Raw genomic sequence first — 24,420 nt, 5'->3', positions numbered from 1 at the left:
GTCTCACCAGGGGTGGTCGGATTTGCGTTCATCATTGAAGGAATGAGCATTACACAGAGGCCTGTACTCTGCAGTGGGATTGATTTTGGAGGTGGAGGGTCCGTCATGGTCTGGGCGGTGTCACAGCATCATCGGAATGAGCTTGTCATTGCAGGCAATCGCAATGCTGTACGTTACAGGGAAGACATCTTCCTCCCTCATGTGGTGGTACCCTTCCTGCAGGCTCATCCTGACATGACCCTCCAGCATGACAATGCCACCAGCCATACTGATCGTTCTGTGCGTGATTTTGTGCAAGACAGGAATGTCAGTGTTCTGCCATGGCCAGCGATGTGCCTTGATCTCAATCCCATTGAGCACGTCTGGGACCTGTTGGATCGGAGATTGAGGGCTAGGGCCATTCCCCCCCCCCCCCATATCTGATGCAGTCTGAGGAGGAGCTGCACTGCAGTACTTAATGCAGCTGCTGGCCACCCCAGATACTAGAGGTCGACCGATTTATGATTTTAAAACCGATACCGATTTATTAGAGGACCAAAAACGCCACAACCGATTAATCGGCCAGAGTTTTTTTTTTTTGTATTGACAATTACAACAATACTGAATGAACACTTATTTTAACTAACTTTTTCCCCTCACTATTATAGTATTTGAATCGCTGCTGATTATGTACGTTTGCCCACTGACAAAGAAATGATCAGTCTATCATTTTAATGGAGGTTTATTTGAACAGTGAGAGACAGAATAACAAAAAAATCCAGAAAAGCGCATGTCAAATGTTATAAATTGATTTGCATTTTAATGAGGGAAATAAGTATTTGACCCCTCTGCAAAACATGACTTAGTACTTGGTGGCAAAACCCTTGTTGGCAATCAGAGATCAGATGTTTCTTGTGTGCAAACCTGGTGGCCAACTACATCTCAGGAGGGATTTTGTCCCACTCCTCTTTGCAGATCTTCTCCAAGTCATTAAGGTTTCGAGGCTGACGTTTGGCAACTCGATCCTTCAGCTCCCTCCACAGATTTTCTATGTGATTAAGGTCTGGAGACTGGCTAGGCCACTCCAGGAACTTAATGTGTTTCTTCTTGAGCCACCCCTTTGTTGCCTTGGCTGTGTGTTTTGGGTCATTGACATGCTGGAATACCCATCCACGACCCATGTAGTGCCCTGGCTGAGGGAAGGAGGTTGTCACCCAAGATTTGACGGTACATGCCCCCGTCCAGCGTCCCTTTGATGCGGTGAAGTTGTCCTGTCCCCTTAGCAGAAAAACACCCCCAAAGCATAATGTTTCCACCTCCATGTTTGACGGTGGGGATGGTATTCTTGGGTCATAGGCAGCATTCCTTCTCCTCCAAACACTGCGAGTTGAGTTGATGCCAAAGAGCTCCATTTTGGTCTCATCTGACCACAACACTTTCACCCAGTTGTCCTCTGAATCATTCACATGTTAATTGGCAAACTTCAGACGGGCATGTATATGTGCTTTCTTGAGCAGGGGGACCTCGGAGGTCGCTGCAGGATTTCAGTCCTTCATGGCGTAGTGTGTTACCAATTGTTTTCTTGGTGACTATGGTCCCAGCCGCCTTGATCATTGACAAGATCATCCCGTGTAGTTCTGGGATGATTCCTCACCGTTCTCATGATCATTGCAACTCCACGAGGTGAGATCTTGCATGGAGCCCCAGGCCGAGGGAGATTGACAGTTCTTTTGTGTTTCTTCCATTTGCGAATAATCGCACCAACTTTTGTCACCTTCTCACCAAGCTGCTTGGCGATGGTCTTGTAGCCCATTCCAGCCTTGTGTAGGTCTACAATCTTGTCCCTGATATCCTTGGAGAGCTCTTTGGTCTCGGCCATAGTGGAGAGTTTGGAATCTGATTGATTGCTTCTGTGGAAAGGTGTCTTTTATACAGGTAACAAGTTGAGATTAGGAGCACTCCTTTTAAGAGTGTTTTAAATCTGTGTCCAAAAATACCGATTTCCGATTATGAAATTTCGAAATCGGCCCTAATTAATCGGGCAAATCGAACTCTACCAGATAATGACTGACTTTTGATTTTGACCCCCCCCCCCCCCCTTTGTTCAGGGACACTTTATTCCATTTGTTAATCACCTGTCTGTGGAACTTGTTCAGTTTGTCTGTTGAATCTAATGTTTTTACAAATATTTACACAGTTTGAAAACAAATTCAGTTGACAGTGAGAGGACGTTCATTTTTTTGTTGAGTTTACTACCATAGAATCTGTTGGGAATGGAATTGAATGCGAGAACTAGCAGCAGTAGTTCCGGTGTTTGTTTTTTGTCACAGGTTATTTGTACAAATTATGATTTTTGTAGGTGTTCAGGAGGGGAAATTCGGCTCATAACTTGCAAAGAGAGGATAGAGCTACTCGTTCCTGTTTTGCTCCTTGTTCTACCATCTATTAATCCCTTCTCTTAACACGTGGGTTAACCGAGTACTTCAAACCAACACGAAATGTTTGTACCTTAGTTGCACAAGCTTTCTATCAATCTCACATAGTGTGTTCAGAGTCGAGTGGGTAACATTCCCGGCAAGCACATAAATATACAGTGGGGCAAAAAAGTATTTAGTCAGCCACCAATTGTGCAAGTTCTCCCTCTTAAAAGAACAGAGGCCTGTAATGTTCATCATAGGTACACTTTAACTATGACAGACAAAATGAGAAAAAAAATCCAGAAAATCACATTGTAGGATTTTTTATTAATTTATTTGCAAATTATGGTGGAAAATAAGTATTTGGTCAATAACAAAAGTTTATCTCAATACTTTGTTATATACCCTTTGTTGGCAATGTTTTCTGTAAGTCTTCACAAGGTTTTCACACACTGTTACTGGTATTTTGGCCCATTCCTCCATGCAGATCTTGAGAGCAGTGACGTTTTGGGGCTGTTGCTGGGCAACACGGACTTTCAACTCCCTCCAAAGATTTTCTATGGGGTTGAGATCTGGAGACTGGCTAGGCCACTCCACGACCTTGAAATGCTTCTTACGAAGCCACTCCTTCGTTGCCTGGGCGGTGTGTTTGGGATCATTGTCATGCTGAAAGACTCAGCCATGTTTCATCTTAAATGCCCTTGCTGATGGAAGGAGGTTTTCACTCAAAATCTTACGATACATGGCCCCATTCATTCTTTCCTTTACACGGATCAGTCGTCCTGGTCCCTTTGCAGAAAAACAGCCCCAAAGCATGATGTTTCCAACCCCATGATTCACAGTAGGTATGGTGTGCTTTGGATGCAACTCAGCATTCTTTGTCCTCCAAACACGACAAGTTGAGTTTTTACCAAAAATTTATATTTTGCTTTCATCTGACCATATGACATTCTCCCAATCTTCTTCTGGGTCATCCAAATGCTCTCTAGCAAACTTCAGACGGGCCTGGACATGTACTGGCTTAAGCAGGGGGACACGTCTGGCACTGCAGGATTTGAGTCCCTGGCAGTGTAGTGTGTTATTGATGGTAGGCTTTGTTACTTTGGTCCCAGCTCTCTGCAGGTCATTCACTAGGTCCCCCCGTGTGGTTCTGGGATTTTTGCTCACCGTTCTTGAGATCATTTTGACCCCACGGGGTGAGATCTTGCGTGGAGCCCCAGATTGAGGGAGATTATCAGTGGTCTTGTGTGGCTCAGTCGGTAGAGCATGGCGCTTGCAACGCCAAGCGTCGTGGGTTCGATTCCCGCTGGGGCCACCCATATGTAAAAAAGTAGTGGCCCCAGCCGACTTGTAAGTCGCTTTGGACAAAAGCGTCTGCTAAATGGGATATATTATTATTATATTATTGTATATCTTCCATTTCCTAATAATTGCTCTCACAGTTGATTTCTTCAAACCAAGCTGCTTACCTATTGCAGATTCAGTCTTCCCAGCCTGGTGCAGGTCTACAATTTTGTTTCTGGTGTCCTTTGACAGCTCTTTGGTCTTGGCCATAGTGGAGTTTGGAGTGTGACTGTTTGAGGTTGTGGACAGGTGTCTTTTTATACTGATAACAAGTTCAAACAGGTGCCATTAATACATGTAATGAGTGGAGGACAGAGGAGCCTCTTAAAGAAGTTACAGGTCTGTGAGAGCCAGCAATCTTGCTTGTTTGTAGGTGACCAAATACTTATTTTCCACCATAATTTGTAATTAACTTAATAAAAAATCCTACAATGTGATTTTCCTGAATTTTTTTTCTCATCTTGTCTGTCATAGTTGAAGTGTACCTATGATGCAAATTACAGGCCTCATCTTTTTAAGTGGGAGAACTTGCACAATTGGTGGCTGACTAAATACTTTTTTCCCCTTTACACAGTACATGCCTCCCGACCAGATACCAAGGTTCAATTGGTCTCCCTCCTTCCTCTTCCCATCTGTTTCATGCCTGTCTAAGAAAGCATAAAAACACTTCTGGTCTGAGGCAGTGCTTGAGGTGTCACTATAGACCCGGGTTCGATCCCAGGCTGTGTCACACCCGGCCGTAACCTGGACACATAGGGTGGCGCACAATCGGCACAGCTTCGTCCGGGTTAGTGGAGGGTTTGGCTGGGGAGGCTTTACTTGGCTCATCGTGCTCTAGTGACTCCTTGTGGCAGGCCGGGCGCCTGCATGCTGACTTCGGTCAGCAGTAGAACATTGTTTCCTCCGACACATTGGTGCAGCTGGCTTCCGGGTTTAGTAGACGAGTGTTAAGCCCCGTTTCGCTGGTCATGTTTTGGAGGACAAATGACTCACGCTTCGCCTCTCCCGAGCCCGTTGGGAAGTTGCAGCAAATATAAGTAAAATCGTGATTAGGTCACAATTGCATATAACGGAAAGGGGGGGGGGGATCCCCAAAATAAATACTAATATTATTATAATAATAATAATAATCTCCCTTCCTCATCTTCTCTCTTCTCGCTCAGATATAGATGAGTGCCAGTCGTCTCCCTGCGCGTACGGTGCCACCTGCGTGGATGAGATCAACGGCTTCCGCTGCGTCTGCCCACTGGGGCGAACTGGCCCCCAGTGCCAAGAGTGTGAGTCTCACTCCCCCCTCGTGATGCACACACATGCATGCACGAGGATGAGTGTCACTTCATTAGAGAACCAAGACCTTCATGTCTTGTTATGGCAACATGCTCTTACTGTCTGCCTAGACACAATTGACCTTAGCCTCTGAGGTTTCAGTTGATTGACAGCAGTGTGTGTGTGTGTGTGTGCGCGTTTGTAGTTATCGGTATCGGGAAGAGCTGCCACTATGCCGGCCTGCAGTTCCTTCATGGCAGTCGCTGGGAAGAGGAGTGCAACAACTGCCACTGTGTCGATGGCAAAGTGGAGTGTACCAAGGTGAGTGTACACTCTCGCACCTAATTCACACATGCACATCGCTCGCACACACCACACACTCACTCGTAATAAATTAAACTAATTGGGACTTCAATACCTGGAGCGTACAACACTGAAACGGGGCCTCTTATTGGTCCAGAGGCTTGTGGTTGACACCCTCCTTCTGACTTTTGACCCCCACAGGTCCTCTGCGGACGGCGGCTGTGCCTTCTCCCAGGGTCACCAAAGTCAACGGGTGAGGAATGTGCCCAGGCGGGCCCAGGTGGGCGCGAGTGCCAGGAGCACAGCTACCTCGCCTGCTTCTCGCCCCCCTGCCATCGTTGGGGGGTGTGCTCGTCCTCCTCCGGCAGTGGTGAGCCCGCACCCCATGACCACACCAAGTGCCAGCCCAACAGTGGACACCTGGACAACAGCTGTGCGCGCATCACGCTCATCTTCAACCGGGCCCAAGTGCCAGTGGTGAGTGTCTTATCTTTGTACACACCGATGTTTGATGTTATCACAGAATGGAAGTACCAGCTTTACAGGAACCACTGTGGTGCAAGTTGCTTTCCTCCTACATTCACAAACTGTATCTGTGTGTAATCTCCAGGGCACGACGGTGGAGAACATCTGTTCAGAGCTGAGATACCTGCCTGCCACCCGATCCCTGGCCAAAGACCACGCCCTCCTTGTGCTCTGTGACCTCTCCTACACCAATCAGGATGCTGTAGAAGTTGCCATAGTAAGTCCGCTCCTCTGGCTAGCCAATCGAAATCAATTCCTCATCTCGGACTTCCGCCATTAGGGACAAATCCTGACTGCAGGTTGTTGTCCTTTTCCGATATTCTGGTAAATCGTGCATTGATGTCAATAGACGATTCATGCAGGGGTCAAACTTTGGTTTTTGAAGTGAGGGGGACAACTTGGCTTGGTATGATGGTCCTCCCAGTTTTTCGGGCATCTATGCGATCTATTATGATCCATGGCCCTTCTAGACATCTCTATTTAGAACAAAAAAGCAAAAATGCCACAGTCATCAAGCTAGGTGAGAGACCATTATCAAATATGAGAGTGAGCAGAGAGAGCTTTGCAAAGTGCTGTTATACTTTCCAGGTCTATGCCCAAAAGGTTCGAGCTTCTAATTTTAAAAATGAATATCTCCAGAAATGTCTCTCACTGTTGCTGCCTGTTATAGACCCCCCTCAGCTCCCAGCTGTGCCCTGGACACCATATGTGAATTGATTGCCCCCATCTATCTTCAGAGTTCTCAAATGACTGCCTCGCATGGTTTACTAACTACTTCTCTGATAGAGTTCAGTGTGTCAAATCGGAGGGCCTGTTGTCCGGACCTCTGGCAGTCTCTATGGGCATACCACAGGGTTAAATTCTCGGGCCGACTCTTTTCTCTGTTTATATCAACAATGTCGCTCTTGCTGCGGTGGATTCCCTGATCCACCTCTACGCAGACGACACCATTCTGTTTTCGTCTGGCCCTTCTTTGGACACTGTGTTAACTAACCTCCAAACGAGCTTCAATACCATACAACACTCCTTCCGTGGCCTCCAACTGCTCTTAAACGCTAGTAAAATCAAATTGGATGTGGTCTATCACAGTGCCATCTGTTTTGTTTCCAAAGCTCCTTATACTACCCACCACTGCGACCTGTATGCTCTAGTTGGTTGGCCCTCGCTACATATTCGTCGCCAGACCCACTGGCTCCAGGTCATCTATAAGTCTATGCTAGGTAAAGCTCTGCCTTATCTCAGCTCACTGATCACGATAACAACACCCACCTGTAGCACGCGCTCCAGCAACTGATCACTGTACGTAGTCCATCTGTAACTAGCCCACCCAATCTACCTACCTCATCCCCCATATTATTTTTATTTACTTTGCTGCTCTTTTGCACACCAGTATCACTTACACACCATCTGCTCATCTATCACTCCAGTGTTAATCTGCTAAATTGTAATTCCTTTGCTGCTATGGCCTATTTATTGCCTTAACACCTCATGCCATTTGCACATACTGTATACAGACTTTCTTTTTTTCTATTGTGTTATTGACTGTAAACTTGTTTATTCCATGTGTAACTCTATTGTTTCTGTCGCACTGCTTTGCTTTATCTTGGCCAGGTTGCAGTTGTAAATGAGAACTTGTTCTCAGCTAGCTTACCTGGTTAAATAAAGGTGAAATAAAAACATAAAATATTTAACCTGTTGAAACTCTGGGGGCGCTATATAATTTTTGGATAAAAAGACGTGCCCGTTTTAAGCGCAATATTTTGTCACAAAAAGATGCTCGACTATGCATATAATTGGTAGCTTTGGAAAGAAAACACTCTGACGTGTCCAGAACTGCAAAGATATTCTCTGTTCGTGCCCTAGAACGTGAGCTACAGGCAAAACCAAGATGAAACAGCATCCAGGAAATGAGCAGGATTTTTGAGGCTCAGTTTTCCATTGTCTCCTTATATGGCTGTGAATGCGAGAGGAGTGAGTCAGCCCTTTCTGTCGTTTCCCCAAGGTGTCTGCAGCATTGTGACGTATTTGTAGGCATATCATTGGAAGATTGACCATAAGAGACCACATTTACCAGGTGTCCGCCCGGTGTCCTGCGCCGAAATTGGTGCGCAAAAGTCAGCTGCAAGTATTTTTCCACAGAATTCAGAGAAGAATGCAGACTTCCACGAACGATATATCAATGAAGAGATATGTGAAAAAACACCTTGAGGATTGATTCCAAACAACGTTTGCCATGTTTCGGTCGATATTATGGAGTTAATTCGGAAAAAGTTTGACGTTGTAGGTGACTGAATTTTCGGTTCGTTTCGGTAGCCAAATGTGATGTACAAAACGGAGCGATTTCTCCTACACAAAGACGCTTTCAGGAAAAACTGCACATTTGGTATGTAACTGAGAGTCTCCTCATTGTAAACATCCGAAGCTCTTCAAAGGTAAATGATTTTATTTATTTGGTTATCTGGTTTTTGTGAAAATGTTGCGTGCTAAATGCTACTCAAAATGCTAAGCTAGCTTAGCATACTCTTACACAAATTAGTGAATTGCTATGGTTCAAAAGCATATTTTGAAAATCTGAGATGACAGTGTTGTTAGGAAAAGGCTAAGCTTGAGAGCAGGTGCATTATTTTCATTTTTGCGATTTTCAGAAATCGTTAACGTTGCGTTATGCTAATGAGCCTGAGGCTTTAGTCACGATCCCGGATCCGGGATGGGGAGTTTCAAGAAGTTAAGTGATTAAACTGAACTAGATCAATGATAATTCAATAATCAGTATTGTGTTGCTCCTTTAACTAATTGCATCACAAGTGAACAGTTCTTACAAATAAAGTATGAAGACCTAAATTTTGATTGTCTTTATGACATCCTCTATCAAATTTCAGCCAACCCGAGCCGCCAGCACGCCGACCCTCACCAGTCTAGTCAATAACTCGACTCTCTCCCCAACAACTTCCTTCATCTTTTTTTGGGGCTGTATCAAGGGAAGTGTTTGGAAATCATAAGTTTAATAAAACACACATTAACACACAAACAGTATATCCTCCATATAATTCATATCATAGACCTTAATAATACTGTAAAGCTCTTTTTAATTGCACACACTATAGCTGTGTCACCCTGTCCTGCCCCTAGGGGTCCACGGCCCTGCAGCGCCCCAACCCCATTTAGCACTAGGATATTAGTGAAACATGAATTATTGGTTTCAGGTGTGTTAGGTCAAGGCCAGAATGACTACCATCAGTACAGCTGATCCCCAGAGCCAGGACTGAGCAGCACAGAAGCTAGGGATTGCCTAAAGAGCTGTCTTCCCTGACATGGGCATGTTTTCAATAGACTCCTTTTGTTGTACAGTATTGCATATAAAGCATCAGACCTTATGAAAGTTGCACAGTTATACCCTTAATCTTGTAATCAATCAAATCTACTGATAAATAACTTGACATTTCTGCTATACATTGTGGGAGGATAACCAACCTTACACATAATGGCAAAGCATTTCTTAGCCGCTATGAAAGCTAGGTTAGTTTCTTCTGATAAGTCTCCAGTATCAACATTTCCAAGCATACAAAAACAGGGACAATCTGTAGACATGCTGAGATAAAAGAACATAGTCTTTGCCAGAATTCAGCCAGCCATCACAACACCATAATATATGCAAATATGTCCCCTTTTTGTGTTTTTCACCTCCAGCAGAATTCCATTTCTGAGTGCATGATATTCAGTTTAACTGGCATATAGTACGTTCTATGGATGGTCTTAAACTGCAGTAATTTATCTGAGATTTTGAGCATGACTCGGCATTCTAACATCTGTATACATTCATCAATAGTGTTTCCCAGGTCTTCCTCACATTTTTGTTTTACATATTTTGTCATGGAAATCCACTTTAGAGGTTTGTCAGACTCCCTTAAAATGGTTTTAATATTTGAAGCTTCTTGCTTGTCCAGTGTTTGCTGCACTGAGATGAGCGTAGCGTTGTGTACTGACTGTGCACCATGACATTGAAGCCTGTAGCCTTGTTTATGTGGAAAAGCAGTGAATTAGCTAGGGAAACTGACAGATCAATAACATTAGATTGCTATACTGACTAATAAAATCTCACATTGCGTAGATGGAACGTCAATATATCGTTCTTCATTTGTTTGGCCGCTGGTTTCGTAATTTGATTCAGGTGTAGTGTGAATGAGGCAAAAATAATAGCTAAAGTTAGTGAGCTAGCTAATGAAACATCAAATTTACTTTGGTTGAAACGGGACAAAACAATGCCTATAAGACATTTCAATAAACACAGCTGTTAGACACTGCTACCTGACAGATAGTTCAGCTAAACTCTAGCTGTCTGTGGTAGCTACTAGCTAGCTAGCTAGTAGTTCATTCACATCAGTCGTGAGGGGATGAAACATTTGCTAACGTAACATGTCCGTTATACTACTAGCTCAGCACTGGGAATAAATGTTTTTTTTTCTCTCTCAAACAGCAGTTACCTTGACAGCTAGATCAGTCAACTAAAAAGTAGCCAGTTTCTGCTCTGCTTACTTTTACATCTTGAGAAAAAGTGCAACGCAGACAGCAGCTGCCTCTGTTCATCTCTCCAGTGCTGGTCCTATACACCAGCCTTTCAGAAGCTTTGCCTTCATGCAGCCTGTCCGTGCACACTGGTATCATTGTGGTCCTAAATCCAGACAGCCTACCTGACCGCTCTGAGGTGTCCACATGGTACTAAAGCACACCGGTGTAGCTTTTTGTATCACAGTGCAATGATAAAACAGGGAGGGATAAAAAATTCAATTTCAGAATATAGGGGTGGTCCATGTCCGTCCCCAGTGAAAGGTAAGCCCCTGAATTAATGCGAGAAGCTGAGTCTGCAATCATCTGCATAAAGTGCCCACCTGTTGAGGAAACAAAGTTGGCTACATTCAATGGAATAGATGTGATACTCATTGACACCCTCCAAAGCACTGAGGTGGCTTATTAACCTCTTGCGACGAGCAATCCCGTATCCAGGAGCGTAATTATAGCCTCAAGCTCATTACCATAACGCAACGTTAAATAAATATATTGGCTCACATGCTTAGCCTTTTGTTAACAACACTGTCATCTCAGATTTTCAAAATATGCTTTTCAACCATAGCTACACAAGCATTTGTGTAAGAGTATTGATAGCTAGCATAGCATTAAGCCTAGCATTCAGCAGGCAACATTTTCACAAAAAAACAAGAAAAGCATTCAAATAAAATCATTTACCTTTGAAGAACTTCGGATGTTTTTAATGAGGAGACTCTCAGTTAGATAGCAAATGTTCAGTTTTTCCAAAAATATTATTTGTTTAGGAGAAATCGCTCTGTTTTGTTCATCACGTTTGGCTAAGAAAAAAAAAAAACAGAAAATTCAGTCATTACAACGCCAAACTTTTTTCCAAATTAACTCCATAATATCGACAAACATGGCAAACGTTGTTTAGAATCAGTCCTCAAGGTGTTTTTCACATATCTATTCGATGATAAATAATTCGTGGCAGTTGCCTTTCTCTTCTGAACAAAATGGAAACGTGCATGCAGCTGGAGATTACGCAATAATTTCGACAGAGGACACCAGGCGGACACCTGGTAAACGTTGTCTCTTATGGTCAATCTTCCAATGATATGCATACAAATACGTCACAATGCTGCAGACAGAAACGACAGAAAGTGTAGGCTCATTCCTTGTGCATTCACAGCCATATAAGGAGACATTGGAACACAGCGCATTCAAAATCTGGGGTATTTCCTGTTAGAAATTTCATCTTGGTTTCACCTGTAGCATCAGTTCTGTGGCACTCACAGATAATATCTTTGCAGTTTTGGAAACGTCAGTTTTCTTTCCAAAGCTGTCAATTATATGCATAGTCGAGCATCTTTTCGTGACAAAATATCTTGTTTAAAACGGGAACGTTTTTCATCCAAAAATGAAATACTGCCCCCAGAGGTTAAGGGGCTCGTGGTTTGGAACTAGCGAATTACAACTGTTCATCCGTTATATCATTGGCGCTGTGCAGGCAGCCTGTTTGACAGTGGGTACAGGAAATGCATTGCCAACATGTAAAGTTGGAGCCTCAACCCTTTGATACAAAACTTACCTATCTTTTCTGTTTTATGGTCGGTCATAAACTTTCAAACGGAAATCAGATTTCCTTCCATGCGGCTCAAATCTCCTTGATATTCCCAATTGGCGCACCACGTCCTTAAAGATAACTGCCTGGTCTCTAATCGGATTCCCTTAAATACATTTGGGAATACCAGGTGGGGCAGGAAGATTTTTCCCACACTGTTGGGGATGCAGGGAAAGGGTTTGAATTGATCAATCAATACCATTTTTATTTCGGGGGGCTTGTGTCACAATGCTTCTCAGAAAGTTGTAAATTGTGTCTTTTGGAGTGATGCCACACAAGTTAATTTCAATCGAGCCAACTCTGAAGAGCTAAACACCATCACTTATATGTGAATTAAAATTCGGAGCATGTGTGTTGGTTGTAATTCTCCTAGAGAATCTGATGGTCTCAAATCACAAGTTAATAACCACAGAACAGGGGGCCTTCCCAAAGCATACTTGTTTGTGCCCACGTGGCAAGGAAGCGCATGCAGTGTTGAATTTGATGAAATGCAGGCCATATAATAATTTGGTTTCCCCTCCATTAAAATGTTTTGGTTAACTCTGCAATGCATCTGACTTGGTGGAGACTTGGGCTGTGTCACTCTTTACTCATTCAGTTTAGATGAGACCCGGGCTGTTAACTTTTTTTATTCCACTGGCGTGTATTTCTTAACACCAGTAGTCCTATTGGCAATCTTATGAGACTCTTTTCAACATTATTAGAAAGACCAATGTCTTGGGTTGAAATGGGTTCCCTTTTATCATGATGGCTTATTCCAAAATGGGAGTTATTACCTCTCAAACACTGTCAACTTGAATAAATAAATGTGGCCTACAGTCTTAGAAATAGCCAGGCTATTGTGATTTTGATTTAACAAAATTTGATATTTTGTAACTAACTTGTTATAGAATGTCCATCTGAGCATAAAGGCTATGATTCTAATTTCCACGTTGCTTTCCCTGGCTCTCGTGTTCCTCATTTCAACAGTTAATGAATATCCTACTCCCATAATTCAAACAAAAAAATTACCCATTTTCACTTTCACCTCTCATAGACTCACAAATTCCCCTCACCTCAATGTTTTGAGATTCTGATATGAATTAACAGGTAGATTACCTCTTGCAAAGTAGTCACACATTTGAATCTTAAGGCTACACAGCAACCTCTAGATTGAGTTACAGCCTTATTCTAAAATTGATTTTTTTTTTATCCTCAAATCTACACACACTACCCCATAATGACGAAGCGAAAACAGGTTTTAGGATTTATTTGCAAATGTATTAAAAATGAAAAACTTATTTACGTAAGTATTCAGACCCTTTGCTATGAGACTTGAAATTGAGCGCAGGTGCATCCTTTTTCCATTGACTATCCTTGAGATGTTTCTACAACTTGATTGGAGTCCACCTGTGGTAATTTCAATTGATTGAACATGATTTGGAAAGGCATACCCCTGTCTATTTAAGGTCCCACACTTGACAGTGCAAGTCAGAGAAAAAAACAAGCCTTGAGATCAAAAGAATTGTGACGAGACACAGCTCTGGGGAAGGGTACCAAAGAAATCTCTGCTGCATTGAAGGTCCTCCAAGACCACAGTGGCCTCCGTTATTCTTAAATGGAATAAGTTTGGAACCACCAAGATCCTTCCTAGTGCTGGCCGCCTGCCCAAACTGAGCAGTCGGGGGAGAAGTGCCATGATCAGGGAGTTGACCAAGAACCCAATGGTCACTTACAGAGCTCCAGAGTTCCTCTGTGGAAATGGTTATCCTTCTGGAAGATTCTCCCATCTCTGTAGCACTCCACCAATTATGCCTTTATGGTGGAGTGGCCAGACGGAAGCCACTCCTTAGTAAAAGACACATGACAGCCCTCTTGGAGTTTGCCAAATGGCACCTAAAGACACTGACCATGAGCAAGTTTCTCTGATCTGATGAAACCAAGATTCAATCTCTTTGGCCTGAATGCCAAGCGTCACGTCTGGAGGAAACCTGGTATCATGCTTTGGGGATGTTTTTCAGCGGCAGAGACTGGGAGACTAGTCAGGATTGAGGCAAGGATGAACAGAAGTACAGAGACCCTTGCTCCAGAGTGCTCAGGACCTCAGACGGGTGACGGTTCACCTTCCAACAGGACAACGACCCTAAGCACACAGCCAATACAATGCAGGAGTGGCTTCGAGACAAGTCTCTGATTTGTCCTTTAGTGGCCCAGGCAGAACCTGATCGAACAGCTCTGGAGAGACCTGAAAATAGCTGAACAGCAACGCTCCCCATCCAACCTGACAGAGCTTGAGAGGATCTGCAGAGAAGAACAGGAGAAACTCTCCAAATACTGGTGTGCCAAGCTTGTAGCGTCATACCCAAGAAGACTTGAGACTGTAATCGCTGCCAAAGCTGTCACCAAAGTACTAAGGCTCTGAATACTTATTGTATGTAAATGTGATTTTTCAGTTATATAAAAAATGTATTGCAAAAATGTCAAACTGCTTTTGCTTTGTCATTTTGGGGTATTGTGTGTAGATTGATGAGGGGAAAAAATAAATGTTCAATTTTAGAATAAGGCTGTAACGTAACAAAATGTGTAAAGTCAATGAGTTTCCAATTGCACTGTAGTATCCCTTTTAAACTGAAAGCTGCCTACTTCACCATGCCGTTAACATAGTCAATAATACAGTAGAACAAAAGAAAACAAAAGTCTATATACAGTGAGTGCAAATGAGGTAAGTTAAGGAAATAAATAGGCCATGGTGGCGATGTAATTACAATATAGCAATTAAACACTGGAATGGTAGATCGGCAGAAGATGAATGTGCAGGTAGAGATACTGGGGTGCAAAGGAGCAAAATAAATAAATACCAGTATGGGGATGAGGTAGGTAGGTAGGTAGATGGGCTGTTTACAGATAGGCTAAGTACAGGTGCAGTGATCTGTAAAATGCTCTGAAAGCTGGTGCTTAAAGCTAGTGAGGGAGATGTGAGTCTCCAGCTTCAGATTTTTGCAATTCGTTCCAATCATGAGCAGCAGAGAACTGGAAGGAAATACGACCAAAGGAGGAATTGGCTTTGGGGGTGTGACCAGTGAGATATACCTGCTGGAGCACATGCTACGAGTGGGTGCTGCTATGGTAACCAGTGAGCTGAGATAAGGTGGGGCTTTACCTAGCAGAGACTTGTAGATAACCTGTAGCCAGTGGGTTTGGCGACGAGTATGAAGCGAGGGCCAACCAATGAGAGTGTACATGTCGCAGTGGTGGGTAGTGTATGGGGCTTTGTTGACAAAACGGATGGCACTGTGATAGACTGCATCCAGTTTGTTGAGTAGACTGTTGGAGGCTATTTTATAGATGACATCACCGAAGTCGAGGATCAGTAGGATGGTCAGTTTTACGAGGGTATGTTTGGCAGCATGAGTGAATGATTCTTTGTTGCGATATAGGAAGCCGATTCTAGATTTAATTTTGGATTGGAGATGCTTAATGTGAGTCTGGAAGGAGAGTTTACAGTCCAACCAGACACCCAGTTATTTGTAGTTGTCCACGTATTCTAAGTCCGAGCCGTCCAGAGTAGTGATGCTGGACGGGTGAGCAGGTGCGGGCAGCGATCGATTGAAAAGCATGCATTTAGTTTTACTTGCGTTTAAGAGCAGTTGGAGACCATGGAAGGAGAGTTGTATGGCATTGAAGCTCGTCTGGAGGTTAGTTAAGTGTCCATGGAGGGGCCAGAAGTATACAGAATGGTGTCTTCTGCGTAGAGGTGGATCAGCAGCAAGAGCGACATCATTGATGTATACAGAAAAGAGTCGGCCCGAGAATTGAACCCTGTGGCACACCCAGAGACTGTCAGAGGTCCGGACAACAGGCCCTCCGATTTGACACACTGAAATCTATCGGAGAAGTAGTTGGTAAACCAAGCGAGGCAATCATTTGAGAAACTAAGGCTGTCGAGTCTGCCAATAAAAATTTTATGATTGAGTCGAAAGCCTTGGCTAGGTCGATCAATACGCCTGCACAGTAATGTCTCTTATCGATGGCGGTTATGTCGTTTAGAACCTTGAGCTTGGCTGAGGTGCACCAATGACCAGCTCTGAAACCAGTTTGCAAATCGGAGAAGGTATGGTGGGATTCGAAATGGTCAGTAATCTGTTTGTTAACTAGGCTTTCGAAGACCTTAGAAAGACAGGGTAGGATAGATATAGGTCTGTAGCAGTTTGGGTCTAGAGTGCCACCCCCTTTGAAGAGGGGGGTGACCGCGGCAGCTTTCCAATCTTTGGGAATCTCAGACGATACGAAAGAGGTTGAACAGGCTAGTAATAGGGGTTGCAACAATTTCCGCTGATAATTTTAGAAAGAGATGGTCCAGATTGTCTAGCCCGGCTGATTTGTAGGGGTCCAGATTTTGCAGCTCTTTCAGAACATCGGCTATCTGGATTTGGGTAAAGGAGAAATGGTGGGGCTTTGGCGGGTTGCTTTGGAGGGTGCCGGGCAGTTGACCGGGGTAGGGGTAGCCATGTGGAAAGCATGGCCAGCCGTAGAGATGCTTATTGAAATTCTCATTTATATTGGATTTATCGGGGGTGACAATGGTCCTAACTTCAGAGCAGTGAGGGTTGGTCAGATTTGGTTTTTTATTTACATGATCGGAAAGGGCAGATTCTAAGGTTTCTAAAGCACATGCAGGCGCCTACAAGCTCTCAAAAAGGAGAGGGCTTGGGCTCTGTTTGAGAATCACTTTTTTTGTTGCATGGGCGCTGTTTTTAAAATATCACTTAACAAACTTCTGATTTCATTTGCATGGCGCAGCCATGTAGCCTATAGGCATAGACCAGTAACATAATTGAACTCAATATTCTATTCTTTAAAATGTTTCTTAGAACCTGCCTAATATGAAGTAAACAGATTTTCTTTGGTGTATATTCAGTGGATTTATTAAAATAGATGCCCACCCACATCGGCCCAGTGTGATGGTGTGATCAGTGGCTGGTGATGAATCAATCAATACATTGTTGCTCTGAACGCACAGGACAGGCAGAGATGCGCCCATTCAAAAATACCATCCTAATATTAAGTGTCCTGCCAGCCCCCTTTTTCCCGAATCGTTGGCGCCACCATTCAAACTGGTCTGAATTGCTAGTTGGGTTGGGGGTATTCCAATGAATTGGGTCTGGGGTTGTTGTAACTGATTCTGATGGTTGTCTCTATTTAATGTGAGCTTAAAGGCCTTGGAACAATTCTCTGATTGTATTGGGATAAAGAGTGGGCATTGTCTGTTAACAACTGCGCTGCCTGGAGCTGTATGCATGGAAATGTGCCTCAAATTGGTGGGGTTACTGTTAAGGTGAGGGGTTTATTATTAATGAAATTGGGGGCATGTGTTTTGGGGGTTTGTAAGAGGTTCTTATGATCATTAACCACGTTACCGTTTTGGGGTGATTTTAATGTGCCTTGCGTTAAATGATTAGTTTCACTACCAATTACACGTGTGCATACACAGCTTCGTAGACTTAAAGACACACACACAGATACAGGATGATGCCACTCAAGGAGTTGAATCCTGTAAATAAAATGCCACACACACTTCCTCTTTCCTTTTCTCACCCCTTCCCCCTTTCTTTACTGTTTTCCAGTCGTTCCAGCCGGATGAGCAGCCTGACCACAGTCTGATCCAAGAGGCGGCCAGCACCATTGTGGGCACGTTGTCTAAGCGTCACAACAGCACAGTCATGCTGGCTGTCATTGAGGTCAAAGTGGAAACGCAGGTCATGCCCCCCACAGTGGGTAAGTAAAATGCCTGAGGTTGACCCCCCAAGGCTGTGTTGTAGTCCTTAAATTCCTCATTTGAGGCTCTGTCTTCCTATAGGCACTAAGTTTACCTGCTGAAGCCAATTGATTTTATAGCCGCGGTCATAACCCGTGTCAGCGGCTGTCACCCCACGTCTCAAAAACAGGGCTTTAAAACCCCTGCGTGTTACCTTAATGGGGTGACTCACTAACAACCTCAGTCTGCACACTTCAACGTGTAGTGCATCCATGTACAGTATTAAATGTCATGAGTCCTCAAGATGACCAACTGCACGAATGGAGAATGGTCTTTCATCATCCTTGCATTCTAACTTGGCTGCCTCAGCTCTACTTAAAGATGTATTATTCAGAAATCGCTCTGCTATTTTCTGTTTGCTAAAATTTGAATAATTTGCTTAATTTCAGTTGATGTGGCAAAACAAGCAAGTATTGGTTAAAGCATCATTGTACCTTCTAAACCACTGCAAAAATATTGTATTTGCAGCTTTTCAAACTGAAAGTGAAAGATGCAAAAACATCACTTGAGCACGGGAAGCATATAAATAGATCAGATCTACCACTTCATAGACTTCCTTTAATGAGAACGACAGATCTATAACTCACATTTCTATATGAATTTGGTCAGTTGCCCAAAACGTTACATATTGCAGCTTTATAATTTTGCTGTGTTTTATGTTGAGCAATCCATTTGAACCCAGTTTTCTTTTCTCTCTTTCTGTATTTCCCTCTTTCTCTTGGTGGCGTAGACTACCTTGTGCCCATTCTGTGTGTGGTCTTCTGTGTACTCTGGCTCTTCTGCATCATTGTGTGCGTGTGGTGGACACGCAAGCGGAGAAAAGAGCGCGAGAGGAGGGTGCGCAGCCCCATCGACGAGAGCGTCAACAACCAGTGGGAGCCCCTGCGGCCCGTTGGAGGACGTCAACAACAACCACAGCTCAAAGACAACAATGAGGCCCAACAGGAGCGCAAAAGGCTCATGGGCTCCCCCTACAGGATGCGTGATGGAGGGGAGGAAGAGGAGGAGGAGACAGAGGGAGAGATGGAGTTTGAGGAGGAGGACGTAGAAGCGGAAGCAGGCAAGGGGCCCGTTTGTAAGTACTCTAAAACCGGCGTGCAGTCCAAAGGGGATGTGATCTGCACTTTGCGGAGTTTGCCATTAAAAACACCCATCCGGACCACCACCAAAGACAACTGGAAAAATGTCAACGCCTCCCTGGCTGGCCAAGACGTCAAAGACCATTTTGTATGAACAAACAGGACTCTGAAACGGACTCACTCCACAGCCCCGACCGAGGAAAGATGGGGAGGATCCTATATATTGTACTATTAAAAGAGCGGCTTTTCAGTTATTTTGCTGTCGTCTGTAATGATTTGTTTTTGGGTGGGGGGGGGGGGAATGATAACGCGAGGAGGGCGTTTCTTTTTTATGTACAGATGAAGCATAATTGTATTACTTTTGAACGAGGAAAAGTGAGGCCTCGCCTTTGTTTGAATTGTACTGTTTAAAATGAGCGAAGATAAAGTCCAAAATGGAGGGGGGGGTGAATAACCTGTGTAAAGACTTTTTTTGTTTGTTGATTGTGATTTTGTTTAATTGTGAGTGGGCCCTTTTGGTTGTGACAGAGACTGGGGGGGAGGGCTTTTCAGGGGACTCGGTTGACCACTGCAACAGAGGTTACTACGGCAACCCACCCATCTCTTTCTTTGCCCGGCGTGCCCGTCTGCAGCCGTCCCGCGCCAGCCTTACCAAGAGCACAGCCTCGGGGGAAAGAAACCCCTGTGCCTACTATGTGGCCTTCACATTTTTTCGGTTTTCACATCTCTTGGTTTTCTAGGCTGAAAGCTCTGTTTAAAGCATTGCAGTATTTGAGTTGGTAGCAAGTGCCTTTCTATGAGCTCTGTAATACTCCATACTACAGCCGAGGTTCCCGAGTCTCGCTGCCCAGTTTGACCCCAATGATTACCACTCAAAGGGATAGGTGTGTATCCAGAGAGTCCGCCCTCATAGCAACACCATTTCAAAGGTATTCGATAAAAAAAACTAGAAATCTGTACATAGGTGTATATAATAAAGGAGTCGCTGTGTATATTTGAATTTAGTAACTTAAAGACAATTCACTTTTTATTATTTTACTTTTTTTTTACAATGCCATTCCTTTTATTTATGCCAGTTCAAAGGAGAATATACAGCGTCCCACAGTCAAGAGCATTTGCATTAAGGTGCCCCTTATAAAGGACTTATGACGGGTTGCAAGTAGTAAATTAACTCTTGTTATTTCCTTTTAAACATATGTTATACATCCTCAATCCACATTTACAGGGTAGTGTTTGTAATGTATTGAATGGTGACTGTTGTTTTAGTGCTTGCCGGATAGTGAGCAAATGGGTGAAATCATAATATACCCAGATCTGCTCCTGATTATTACGGGTGCCACCAAATCATCCGGGGAAATGTAACTGTGATGACCAGGGTTCTAGATAATGTCTGATGGGAACCAGTGTCTGTGTGAAGGATTGATGACAGCCCTCTATTTGGCGAGCACTACCGCAATGATTTATGAACGTTATTTTGTTATTCAATACTGCCCGTTTGTAAACTAGTGTACAAACTCCCCAAGTTGTGAAGCCTTTATAGAGAGTTCCTTAATGTAAAGTTATATTTATCTAATCAACGGTCATCTTTTTGTTGGTTTGTTTATTAAGGAAGTATCTCTTAAAAATTGTGTGGTGTATCGTGGCGTGTTTTGTTCGCCTCTAAAGCTCTCTCTTCCCTGTTTCACTCTGCTGTCAATGGAGTTTTCTGGGAAAATAGCGATGGACGTTCCTAACCTGTGGCAAGACTAGTTTGTCAAACCATGTGAAAAATACTGTATTGTTCGCATCCGCTTTTAGCCTGCTCTGGTTCAAGGCTTCAATGAAGGGAACACATTTTGCTTTTATAATGCAGTTGTGTTTTGAGGTACCAACTCAATCCAAAAGGATTTACCTCAGAAGTTGGCAAATTACAGATGTTTTCTTTTGTTTTTCTGTTATCTTTTGCCCTTCAAATTCATGTTAACATCTCAAACAGCCATGTTTCCTCAAATGGCACACAGCAAAATAAAGAATTTAAAACTCCTACCTGGTAAAGTGAATGTTGGGTATGCTTAATAATGGCGAGGATTGTGGCAAATAAAAGGGGCGAGGGCAGGTTTGACTTCTTTTATTATTATTTTTTTGTACAAAAGAAAAGGGTTGCTCTTGCAAAAGTTATTTGGATAATTTTGTCATTTGTTAAAAATTATTGGTTAAACCTCTTGATACTCCCCATCCCGGATCCGGGATCGTGAATAAAGCCTCAGGCTCATTAGCATAACGCAACGTTAACGATTTCTGAAAATCGCAAATAAAATGAAAATAATGCGCCTGCTCTCAAGCTTTTAGCCTTTTCTTAACAACACTGTCATCTCAGATTTTCAAAATATACTTTTGAACCATAGCAATTCACTAATTTGTGTAAGAGTATGCAAAGCTAGCTTAGCATTTTGAGTAGCATTTAGCACGCAACATTTTCACAAAAACCAGAACCAAATAAATAAAATCATTTACCTTTGAAGAGCTTCGGATGTTTTCAATGAGGAGACTCTCAGTTACATAGCAAATGTTCAGTTTTTCCAGAAAGAATCTTTGTGTAGGAGAAATCGCTCCGTTTTGTACATCACATTCGGCTAATGAAACTAAACGAAAATTCAGTCACCAACAACGTCAAACTTTTTCCGAATTAATTCCATAATATCGACCGAAACATGGCAAACGTTGTTTGGAATCAATCCTCAAGGTGTTTTTTCACATATCTCTTCATTGATATATCGTTCGTGGAAGCCTGCTTTCTTCTCTGAATTCCGTGGAAAAATACTTGCAGCTGAGGTTTGCGCACCAATTTCGGCGCAGGACACCGGGCGGACACCTGGTAAATGTGGTCTCTTATGGTCAATCTTCCAATGATATGCCTACAAATGCGTCACAATGCTGCAGACACCTTGGGGAAACGACAGAAAGGGCAGGCTCATTCCTCTCGCATTCACAGCCATATAAGGAGACAATGGAAAACGGAGCCTCAAAAATCCTGCTCATTTCCTGGATGCCGTTTCATCTTGGTTTTGCCTGTAGCTCACGTTCTAGGGCACGCACAGAGAATATCTTTGCAGTTATGGAAACGTCAGTGTTTTCTTTCCAAAGCTACCAATTATATGCATAGTCGAGCATCCTTTTTGTGACAAAATATTGCGCTTAAAACGGGCACGTCTTTTTATCCAAAAATGAAATAGCGCCCCCATAGCATCAAGTATTTTCTCAGTCCCGAGACCCCAGCAAAAATCGTATTTTCTGACTTTAATTTTTCTGCATGTCCAGCCCTTTATATTTAGCCTTGGAAAGAGGTTTTTCCCAGAAGGTTGTAGGACAAACACAATGTTTAAAAAAGGCAAAATTGCGCCAGCATTGTGGTGGTACTCATTGGTTTAAAGCATTTTATACACTACTGGTATGCAAGAGGGGGGAATGAATCAGAAGTTTTCCGACCAGCGCTGACATGGCATTCACCGAAGTATGTCTTCCACAGCTGAATGTTAATCAAATTCTGTCTTTTGTTAATAAATATGAGGATCAACATTAAGAGATTTCAGTTCCCCATTAGCTCCATAATTGGAAAACTGGAATTCACTAGCTCTATACCATTCCAATACCTACATAAGTCAAACCGTCTCATTTGGGGTCCTAACTGGGCAAATATATCAATGACAAAGGTAAGAAATGGAGTAATGTTTGCCCTTGCTTCAGCCAAGGGCTGAGGATGAGTCTAGATCGATACAATACTGCCCCACTCGATCACTCCACCCTGCCTCCTACACACCAATGGCGCGTGGTCTCCAGTTCTCAGCCGATCGAGGCTCCACCAATGGGAGGCTGGCGTTTCCATCCCATCGTTCATGGGCTGTGAGTGGGGGGTGGGGGGGGGAGTGCTATTCCCATCTCCCGTGGGTGCTCTGTCTGCCCGAGGCTAATGGGACCATCCCTTGCTCTTGTGGAGGGAAGTCTGGATCAGCTTACACCCCAGGAAGGAAGTGCCCGAGCCCCAGCCGCAGGAGGCTTTTCCGGCCAGCAACAGATGAAGGATGGAGAAGGGCCAACGTTGATGTTGCTAAAGACAATGAATGTTGTAAAAAAAAAAAAAGATGAATGAGTATTCCTGGTAATGGTGATGATGATGACTGTAGTTAAGATATAATTGAGTGATGTTGATGATAGGGTTCTTGAACGATAGATGAGTGTGATGACTGGTAAAATGATTTTGGGTTCTAACGATGGTGATAATGGGATTGATGAAGAAAGGGGTGGTAAGGATAAACGATAGTAAAATGAAGGACGACAGTTATGATCATAAGTGATGATGAGCAATAGAATTGTTACACAGGTGTAAGGGCCATATTGCCATTAAAGGATTCAATCCGTATTGCCAAAGTTCAGCATTAATGTGCAATCAAAATGTGAAGGTAATTTCCAATTGATCTTCAGCACTAGAGATTGAATCAAGCTCTTGTTGCGGAAGTCAGCCCGATATTACGGTTTACTTTGTGCATCGCTGAGTCTACCTTTAAAACATCTCAAGTTTCAATCAATGTTGATGCTGTGTATCTGTCAATATGACGATTTTGTAGATCTTTACATGGGTTAACTTACTATGTTGAGTAAGGCTCGGTTCAGTGAGTGCTCACTGCTCCCTATTCCATCATTGACTTGGGGAATGCAGTTACATCTGATCTCCAATCAGTTTGGTCATTATGATTTCCAGTAAAATGTGCTTTGAAACCAATTTCCCCGTCATGCACATCACTTGTCTTATTTGAGAGGGTGTAGTGTTGCAAACTCCCTCTCACTTTATTTGGCTAGTCCCACAGTGATGGTTCAGTGATGTACCTGTCTACATTTCAGCAATACATCCATCCACTAAACTTAACCCTTACTCTAAACCTAACCCCTAGCAAGCAGTTGCATATTAAATTAGTTGGTAGTTTGTTGATAGTGTTTATTTGGATAGTCATCTATAGTAACATTACAGAATACTGAATATATGTGTTATCCAATATCCATCTCTAAGCCACTTTGCATAAAACTGTCTGGGTTGTTATTTTACCTGAAATAATTCAGCAATGTTTTATCTCCCAGGACAAATGATCTAGCAACAGCAAGCTAGCAAAATGTCAATGAATGTTTCATGTGTGTTTAACCTGTCCCCAAATTAATATAATTGGTTCTCAGTTGGTTTTGGTATTATTATTATTTATTTTTTATTTAACCTTTTGTTTAACTAGGAAAGTCAGTTAAGAACAAATTATTATTTACAATGACCAGCCAAAGCCGGACGACACTGGGCCAATTGTGCGCCGCCCTATGGGATTCAGTTACTGCCAGTTGTAATACAGCCTGGATTCGAACCAGGGTGTCTGTAGTGACGCCTCAAGCACTGAGATGCAGTGCCTTAGACCTCTGTGTGTCGTGAACATGTCTGGTGGGGATAGACAAAATCACCATGCGCACACAGACACATGTGTGGAGCCGGTTTGGTCAGCATGTTAGTTCAACAGTCGTACCCCATCAGAATCCAAAATATAGTGTTGTTTTACT

The 24,420-nt window shown here is 43.2% G+C and overlaps 1 protein-coding gene across 2 annotated transcripts in view; it reads left to right on the top strand.

The window, feature by feature from the left end:
• Window positions 1-19,138, top strand: part of jag2b (jagged canonical Notch ligand 2b) — a 101,361-nt gene extending 82,223 nt beyond the window's left edge. For both annotated transcript variants that reach the window (XM_064925053.1, XM_064925052.1), the window contains 6 exons: window positions 4,904-5,017; window positions 5,212-5,327; window positions 5,511-5,786; window positions 5,920-6,051; window positions 17,583-17,733; window positions 18,504-19,138. In XM_064925053.1, coding sequence (XP_064781125.1) covers window positions 4,904-5,017; window positions 5,212-5,327; window positions 5,511-5,786; window positions 5,920-6,051; window positions 17,583-17,733; window positions 18,504-19,006 — 1,292 coding nt within the window. In that variant the 3' untranslated portion in view covers window positions 19,007-19,138. The remainder of the gene's footprint in view (window positions 1-4,903; window positions 5,018-5,211; window positions 5,328-5,510; window positions 5,787-5,919; window positions 6,052-17,582; window positions 17,734-18,503) is intronic.
• The last annotated feature ends 5,282 nt before the right edge of the window (window positions 19,139-24,420 follow it).

This window comes from Oncorhynchus masou, chromosome 19 (assembly GCF_036934945.1).
Source record: "Oncorhynchus masou masou isolate Uvic2021 chromosome 19, UVic_Omas_1.1, whole genome shotgun sequence".
Taxonomy (NCBI): domain Eukaryota; kingdom Metazoa; phylum Chordata; class Actinopteri; order Salmoniformes; family Salmonidae; genus Oncorhynchus; species Oncorhynchus masou.
The sequence above is the reverse complement of the archived record's forward strand: the minus strand, read 5'-3'. Positions and strand labels throughout refer to the sequence as shown.